The sequence below is a fragment of the Lolium perenne genome, chromosome 5, assembly GCF_019359855.2.
Source record: "Lolium perenne isolate Kyuss_39 chromosome 5, Kyuss_2.0, whole genome shotgun sequence".
NCBI lineage: Eukaryota > Viridiplantae > Streptophyta > Magnoliopsida > Poales > Poaceae > Lolium > Lolium perenne.
Window position 1 is genome coordinate 6,152,661 of NC_067248.2, and position 9,474 is coordinate 6,162,134.

At 43.4% G+C, this 9,474-nt stretch overlaps 1 protein-coding gene across 1 annotated transcript; it reads right to left on the bottom strand.

Moving 5' to 3' along the window:
- Positions 1–4,853: 4,853 nt before the first annotated feature.
- Positions 4,854–6,041, bottom strand: LOC127326387 (mannose/glucose-specific lectin-like). Its single transcript, XM_071820653.1, has 2 exons — positions 5,838–6,041; positions 4,854–5,725 (listed from the first exon to the last, which is right to left on the bottom strand). The coding sequence occupies exons 1-2, from the start codon at positions 6,039–6,041 to the stop codon at positions 5,024–5,026; spliced, it is 906 nt and encodes a 301-aa protein (XP_071676754.1). The 3' UTR covers positions 4,854–5,023.
- Between the last annotated feature and the right edge of the window lie 3,433 nt (positions 6,042–9,474).

Genomic DNA, 9,474 nt, shown 5'->3' on the forward strand with positions numbered 1-9,474 from the left:
ACAACACATAGATAATAGATTGATAATCAACATAGCATAGTATTCCATATTCATCGGATCCCAACAAACACAACATGTAGCATTACAGATAGATGATCTTGATCATGTTAGGCAGCTCACAAGATCCAACAATGATAGCACAATTAGGAGAAGACGACCATCTAGCTACTGCTATGGACCCATAGTCCTGGGGTGAACCACTCACTCATCACTCCGGAGGCGACCATGGCGGTGAAGAGTCCTCCGGGAGATGATTCCCCTCTCCGGCAGGGTGCCGGAGGCGATCTCCTGAATACCCCGAGATGGGATTGGCGGCGGCGGCGTCTCTGGAAGGTTTTCCGTATCGTGGCTCTCGGTACTGGAGTTATTATCGACGAAGGCTTAAGTAGGCGGAGGAGGTAGGTTTAGGGACGACACGAGGGGCCCACACAACAGGGCAGCGCGGCCAGGGGGTGGGCCGCGCCGCCCTGGCGTGTCGCCGCCTCGTCGCCCCACTTCGTTTCTCCCCCGGTGTTCTGGAAGCTTCGTGGAAAAATAAGATCCTGGGCGTTGATTTCGTCCAATTACGAGAATATTTCCTTACTAGGATTTCTGAAACCAAAAACAGCAGAAAACAGCAACTGGCTCTTCGGCATCTCGTTAATAGGTTAGTGCCGGAAAATGCATAAATATGACATAAAGTATGTATAAAACATGTAGGTATCATCAATAAAGTGGCATGGAACATAAGAAATTATCGATACGTTGGAGACGTATCAGCAGCAAGTTTCCCTTAAGTGAATCACCCAAGGTTTATCGAATTCAGGGAGGTAGAGGTCAAAGATATCCCTCTCAAGCAACCCTGCAATTACGATACAAGATGTCTCTTGTGTCCCTAACACACCTAATACACTTGTCAGATGTATACGTGCACTAGTTCGGCGAAGAGATAGTAAGATGCAAGTGATATGGATGAATATGAGTGGTAATAACAATCTGAAATAAATATGGTAGCAAGTAAACATGCAACATAACTTGTTGGAAACGGTGTTTCAATGCTTAGAAACAAGGCCTAGGGATCATACTTTCACTAGTGGACTCTCTCAACACTGATCACATAACTGAATAAATAAATGCTACTTTCTACACTCTCTTGTTGGATAACAAACACCATTCATTGTGTAGGGCTATAAAAGCACACCTCAAGCCGGAGTAAACAAGCTCCACAACATCCGGAGTTCATATTGAAGTAACCTCTAAAGTGCATAATAGACCATTGCAATTTAGACCGAGTACTAACATAGCATACACACTGTCAACAATAGCTATGAAAGGGGGAATAGATCGCATCAATACTATCATAGTAATAGTTAACTTCATAATCTACAAGAGATTACAATCATAACCTACACCAAGTACTACATGATGCACACACTGTCAACATTACATCATGGAGGAGGAATAGACTACTTTAATAACATCACTAGAGTAGCACATAGATTAATAGTGATACAAAGCTCATGATCACATAAAGATCACACCATGGGAGAGAGAGATGAACCACATAGCTACCGGTAGAGCCCTCAGCCTCGGGGGAGAACTACTCCCTCCTCATCATGGGAGACAGCAATGGCGATGAAGATGGCGGTGGTGTCGATGGAGATGACTCCGGGGGCAATTCCCTGTCCCGGCGGCGTGCCGGAACAGAGACATCTGTCCCCCAAAACGGAGTTTCGCGATGGCGGCGGCGTCCCTGGAGTCTTTCTGCAGTTTCGTCAATTGGTATCGGGTTTTTAGGTCACGAGGGATAATATATGTGAAGAGGCGGAGTCGGAGGGGCACCAGGGCTCCCTCACCACATGGCGGCGCGGCCAGGGTGGGACCCACGCCCCCCTATGGTGTGGGTCCCCCTTGGCCCCCCTCCGGCTCTCCTTCGGTGTTCTGGAACATTCCGGGGAAAATAAGATCGTGGGCTTTTGTTTCGTCCAATTCCGAGAATATTACCCGAACAGCCTTTCTGGAACCAAAAACAGCAGAAAACAGGAACTGGCAATTCGGCATCTTGTTAATAGGTTAGTTCCGGAAAATGCATAAAATCATTATAAAGTATGCGCAAAACATGTAGGTATTGTCATAAAACTAGCATGGAACATCAGAAATTATAGATACGTTGGAGACGTATCAGCTACCGTCGTGGGTATGCTTACTTCATATAGCACGACATGGCCTCGATTACGGTGAGCCCAGGTGGTCCAGAAAAGGTGGTGAGGCCTATGGCCTAACCGTACGTCCCAGTTGCCAAAGGAAACATGATGGAGGAGTCCAGCCCGGAATCGGCTGGTCGGATCTGAACTGACATTGAAGAGGTCGAATCGTTGACGTGCAAGGCAGGATATATAGCTTAGCATAGTTTAGGCTAGTCGTATTTGGATGGACCATGTAACCATAGATATAAAGCCTTTATATGGCAGATCCCGGAAGCCCTTGCCGCACAACTCAACTCATTGTAATCTCGCACTAGTTGCCCATAATTCCAAACAAGCAACAGTAGAGCCTCGCCACCGTCGCGAGGTTTCCGAAACTGGGCAGCTCGTGTGTCCCCGTCCCGGTGACTCTTCTTCCAATGCCCCCCTCTTCCTCTCCCCTCCGCGAGGATCCCCTCACCGGAGTACCGTCGAATATGGAACGACTCCAGCGGTGGTGGCTTTTGAAGTTTGTTCGCGTGGCACATGATGAGGGCATACCTGAGCAGCCTGGCCCAAAATTCCAGTGGCCAGGCCGGGCCTAGGTAGTGTTAAACGGTGAATAAGGAAGAGGCCTTGCCTGTGGCCCGCCAGCCCGATGGGCTTTCAAGATTTTCAGTCGGGCTAGGCCAGGCCTAGTTTTTGCCCCTCGTGCTTTCTTCGGCCTGGCCCGACTTATGCCCATGTAAACCTGAGGGTTTGTTGAACCAGATGAATGTTCCCGACTCGCCATAGGGTGACTCGGTGATGCCGTTGTTTCTAGCTGGTGGGGTGTTGTCGTGAGTTTATGGAACACATCCCATTGTCGAGATGGTAGGCCTCATGTGGTGGTGTGATGTTGTTTTATGTATACTCTTATCAAACCTTTATTAAATAAATTGTAATAAACACCGTATGCATGTTTTCAATGCAAAGGCTGGGGTCTTAACCTCCTCGCCAGAATAGAAACAATGTAACACCTAGAACATTGAGAGGAACTTAATAATATCCATGTTCTCTGACTGAAGTGCAACTGCATTCAATGTGGATCGATGTTTTGTTCTGTATTATGCTGTATCATGTACTGAATGAGTTATCTTTTTTTGTTGCGAGGCGGTTCTGAAGGAACCAAAATTCAAATAAAACTGGTAGGCCCATCGACAGGTTTCTTTTTTCAAAATAGGACAGCTTCAGCCCCTGTGCAACACTTTAGTGAGCAACACTTTACCATTCAGGAACCACATAAATATTTTAATTTTGAGAGGAATTTTTATTTTCCATATATATTTACGTAAAAACATAGTATATCCATTCATTAAGTCAAGATATATAGATTTAACCGTAAATATTTCCGAATTTATAACTTTCCACATAAATTTGTTTGGATCATTCGAAAGCTCTACCGCCATTCACCGTTGACATAAGTGTACCCACTTATTCCATTTAAGATCATTCAACGCCCATCTAAAATCAATATTTAGTGGCGTTTAAGCTAAGACATTGTTGACCAGAACATTTTTCCGTTGCACAATATTATACAAAGATGGGTATTGATGCGCTAGGAAAGAATCTCCTAGCTAAATATCTTCCAAAAAAGTACCATTCACAACTTTGAAAAAAAACCCTACGGAAAAATTCATTTTTAACACGATGAGGCCCTTCCAAAATGGGGAGTCATTTGTCTTAACTTCCACTTGCAATAAAGTATTCTTCAAATATTTATTATGCAACAATTGTTGCCACATTCTCTCAACCACTTACTAAGCAAACATATGTTTTTTTAATTCTAGCACCTTAATTCCTAAACCACCTTGGTATTTTGGTCTACAAACCATATTCCACCTTGTTAAGCTATATTTTCTTTTTGTATCATCCGTTTGCCGGAAGAAACTCTAGGGGAAGAAATCCAAATGTTTTCTCACTCCTACTGGAATTTCAAGAAAGGAGAGCATAAACATTGGTAAATTAGTCAACACCGAATTTATTAAAACTAAACGGTTTCCTTAAGAGAGTAACTTGCTTCGCCATCATCCTAGCTTTGCACCAAAGCGGCTCTCAACTGGGTTCCATTCAGAGTAGCGAAGTTTTCTATGGTGAATATGTATTCCAAGGTACCTGAAGGGTAAAGATCCAGTTCGGCCAACTCCAAGAGGGTACCCGCTCCATGCCTGCTAGGCAAGGTGTGTAAATGGATAGAATAACTTTTGTACCTAATTTGTTACCGTATCAGTTTTAGAAAATCTATGTCTAATTTGATGAAGTACGATGGATAAGGATATCTGATTCTGAACTTGACACCGGATATGGTATATAAAAGTTCATCCGGATATCCATATCCAAAAATTATTTAGGAGTATTCGATGATTTTTATCCGAATAATCCGATTTTGATCTGAAACGTCAAAACTAATAGAGCATATTTAATAAATAGGGAGTTGCCATGTTTGTCCAATAAACAATAGCTCACATATATAGTCACTTATCAATTGTTTTTGGTTGTATGGTTTGCGGATCTACTTATGTGCACATATATCCGATTAATTTTGTTTCTGTTCCGAGTCCTCTCCGTTTTTGTTCGGTCTCATATTCATGAATTCGAATCAGTAACCGGTCATTATTGGATCCCCTCGAAATCCGTCATGAAAATATGCTATAGGACATGCATTACTTAGTGATAGAGCAGCATCAAATAGATCCTACATCTGCTGGTCCTTCATTATTCGATCCAGCACATATCAGGAGCTTGTTAATCTGGTTTAACACAATCAGGTAAGTTGATGTACGAGTAAGTCACCATCTAATCTCGATGGGATCGCTAGCTCGCTAGTCATCTTGTAGGGCCACGTAGGCACCGAAGCCGACAAGGCTATTGGTGCCGGCGCGGCCGAAGAAGCTGACGGCAGCCCCGTCCTCCGGCAGCTGCAGGCTAAATGCGTGCCCCGCCGCGCAGCCGTACGGGCCGTGAACGTCTTCGTTGAAGTCGATGAACATGAGCGAGGTGATGCCGTATTCGTCGTGTGTGCCACTGATGAAGTTGACGTAGTTGTCACCATTCATGGTGAACTCACGCTTCCGCCCTTTGCTCGTGGAACCCCAGGGGCCGACTTCGATTTTCTTGCCCTTCTTGTCGATGTAAGCGTAGGAGAAGCCGTAGATGCGCTCGCCGGACCTCTCGCCGCCGTGGATGGTGATGCGTTGCAGCCGATTCGGCATATTGGCCCTTACGAGGTCTGTGGAGTTGCCGCCATGCCCACCCCATGGACCTACCTGGACAAGGGACCCCGTCTTCCTCGGACGAACGTACACACCAAGAGACTCGAGGGTTGCACCATAGTTGCAGAAGAAGGCCACCACCTCGCATCTCCCCTGCCGTAAAGGCAGGCTGAACTCCGTGCCATCTTGCTTGCCGTACGGCCCGTACTCGTTCCGGTAGCTTGTTATGATTTTCAATGAACTCACCCCTTTCTTGTTTGTGGTACCACTCACATGGTTCACGTGCTCGCCAGGTTTGATGTCAATCGATATGTATATACACAATTTATCATAGAATTAGTACCAGTTGTTTGTTGTGTGCATCGACCGGCCCAGGCATAAGTTGGAGTGATTTATCTCTTAAACAGAAAGCGAGAGTAAGTACATGTGTGGTCCATCCGCTGCCGCCGTACTTGTACGCGCCCCAGGTGCCAACTTTGGTAGTTTGGCCATCCTGGTCATCGTACATGAATTCGAGGGCATTGATGCATTCCGTGATGCAGATGCTGATCCTCACAAGGCGTTGGGGATTTCTGTTGATGTCACCAGGTTTGCCACCTGCTATTCCCCATGGACCAAGCTTCAGCATACCCTAGGCATATTTCCTCATACAATATAATCACGCAAGTACATATGTGAAGAATTAATTCACTGGCTAGAAAATATGTGTAATGAAGTTGCACACACTTACCGCCAATTCTTCGAGTTTTCTCACTAGCTAGCTTGAGATGGATTCTTGGTGGTGTTCAACCGCACTTATTTATAGCGCTGATAGAGCATTGCACATATTCACCCTTCGCTAGTTGAATTATGACTTTGTTAATTATAGCTATATAGTAGAAATACGAGATGTTGACCTCGAATATTAAAACAAATGCTTCTCGACATTTATAGTAGGTTGAACATCTTTGCTCCTTTATTTGATTCTCTCTCTCTCTCTCTCTCTCTCTCTCTCTCTCTCTCTCTCTCTCTCTCTCTCTCTCTCTCTCTCTCTCTCTCTCTCTCTCTCTCTCTCTCTCTCTCTCTCTCTATTTCCAGCTCTAGTGAAAAGAATAGTTTTGTTTAATTACATATCCAATCTTTGTTCTCCATAAACTAATAGAAGGAATAATCTACCAGTCTAGCACTAACAAAGTTGGCGTGTGGTAGTCACCAGGAGCATCTCCAGCAATCCACACCAGCAAAGTGAGTCATATTCATGCATTAATAGTCATGCGGATGTTCTTGAGAGTGAATATATACCGTCCGAAATTATTGGCCTGCTGAATAAAGAACGATGATGAAAGTTATATTTGAGATATATGGAGGAGGATTCATCTTCCCACTAAAAATCAAACATGGGCAACACAGTTTTTTCACAACCGGGGCTCCAACACCCAATGGTTAGAATAAATATCTTAAAATTGTGAAAAAAATGCGCAATTATTGTCATAATTTTCCAAAAATATGGCATGATATGTATTGCATAGAAAACAAAACAAAACAAGAAAGACTAGTATACAAGAAACCAAAACTGATCCTGGGATGTACAAAACATATTTCAAAAGAGTATTTTTTTAGAAAAAAACATTCTCATGTAGAGGGACATGTTATATGTGTACACGTGAAGTTTCACATAAAACCGATAATTTTTATACCATGTGTAACGCAGAGTACAAAACATATCGATTTTTGCTGAAACAACTTTGTGAGCATGTAACATGTCAAGATTGACATGAGTCATTTTATTTTATTTTTATAACATTAGTAAATATATTTAAAATGCAAGTGCATATCAGTAACACAGTAAAAAAGAGGAATGAAATTGTGTCAATAAGATTTTTAATCTTAAATGTCAATAAGATTTTTTTAGTACTTTGTTGTAAAAGGTTCACATTTAAAGCTCACAAATTCTATATTTTACGACCTATTGCAATTAGCCTTTTCTGCGTGGAGCCACACTCTGAAGGCTTCATGGTTGCTATGTCTGCAAGAGACCGGAGAGTACACAATGACTATATATTTTGAGCAATAATTTTAAGAATGTATATCTGTGTTTTCTTTTTTTGTGATTCTAATTTTCATGATTTCCCCTCTGGCTGGATGGTGAAAGGATCGTATGGTACCTAGAGGGGGGAGGGGTGAGAAGGTGCTAACAAAATTTTAATTCTTTTCAAGACTTGACACAAAAGATAAATTCTCTAGATATGCAACTATGTGAATTTTCCTATATGACAAGATGCAAGCAAGTTACAAGATACAACAACACAAGTTGTAAAGTGCGATAAATGGATAGAGGTAACCGAGAGAGAAGCACGCGGAGACACAAGGGATGAATCCTATAGTTCCTTTCCTTTGGGGGGGGGGGGGGAAGTACATCTACGTTGGAGAGGTGTGATGCCACGAAGGCCAACCAACGTAATAAATGTCTCACCCTATTCTTGGGTGAACAAACCACGAAGGTTAACTCACACTCCACTAAGCGGTAGCCTTGAAAGCGGCAACCAGGACCTTTAAAAAAGATAGGGGCACGCATCCATAATCGAATTGAAAGCTCCCAAAAACACCAGGAAGGTCTTACAACACAAAGACAATTAAGTTAGCACAAAAAAAACCAAAACCTAGGGTTTCCAAGGGAACGACCAGGCATAAGTCCCTCAAGTGAATGAATGGGACCGGGAAATCAAATTGCTATGGTGAACTTGTAGATCTAGGTCCTCTCCTTCGATTCTCCAAAGAGCAACAATTTTGATTGGCTAATGGAGTAGATCTAATGGAAATTTAAGCTCTAGTTCATGGAGGAGCGAGAGTGTGAAGCCTTGAGAGGTAGAAGAACGAGTGAGTGGGTATTTATACCCCTCCCAACAATAGAGCCGTTGGACCCTGCTTAGGGCCGGATATTCTGGCCTATAGGGCCAGATTATTCGGCCTCCCCAAATAATCCAGCCCCCACAAGGGGCACATAATCCGGCCTACCTTGGATAATCTGGGCGGCCCAATTACCCCCCCCCCCCCCCCCCAAACACCAGAGAGCTGTGTGAAACACTAGTAGGGAAAGGCTCATCTGTGGTGCACCTAAATGCATATTCTGTGGCGCATGGACGGTGCGCCACAGAATCTTCGCCATTAAAATAAGGATTCGGTGGCGCACCACCCCATGCGCCACAGAATTAAGACATTCTGTGGCGCACCTATGCCTCGGTGCGCCACCGAATTAGATTTAGGTGCACCACAGAATTAGTCACATGTATACACGATTTTGTACTGCTTGCTATACACATACATGTTATATACAGATATTACACAGGTTATATACAGCAATATACAGATATAATATAAATAGCATGTACATTGCACATATATAATATAAACATCATCATCACATTACTTAGAGCCCGATCGAGATACACATATAGTCTCGATTCATACAAATTTTTACATACAAGTCTTAATTCATACAAAGTTCATCATCTTGAGATAAAAATAGATGAGAGTCACTACGAGCATCATCGCGATGAAAGTGGTCTTCATCCGGTTCCTCCTCTGCTCCCTCCTCTCTCCCGACAGGCTCGCTTGCACCGCCCCCGAGATTGATATTTGTGCAATCACACTAGGCTCACTAGCACCACCCCTAAGTGTAGTGACCAAACATTCTAATCATCGGCACTAAGAAAGACCAAAGTGCCAACTCAAATAGGAGACAAGTAGTATGAACTAAATGGAATGCCTCGTACTTTGTTGGTCGAAACAAATATTAACATTCGGGGATGGGGTAAGTGAAGCCAAGTAGGATGCACACGAGATTGATATTTGTGCCATCACACCAAATTCACTCGCCCCACCCCAGAGTGTATGGGTGACCAAACATTCTAATCATCGGCAAGTGCAAATAAAATTAAGGATCAAATGAAAGCAGTCAAATCCATCTACCCTTCAACTAGACCTTGCCTAGGAGGATTTGAAGGATTATTTTCTCAGTCTTGAACAGAGGTGCTGTTCACAATCATCACAGAGAATTAAAAGGCAAGTCATAGTATTTGTTC

Bases quoted from the DNA above. Each gene is read 5' to 3' on its own strand.
- LOC127326387 (XM_071820653.1), bottom strand. From the start codon at position 6,041: ATGCTGAAGCTTGGTCCATGGGGAATAGCAGGTGGCAAACCTGGTGAC. The intron at 5,726-5,837 runs GTACTTACTCTC...TTGTGTATATAC, and splicing joins GCAGCGGATGGACCACACAT to ATATCGATTGACATCAAACC.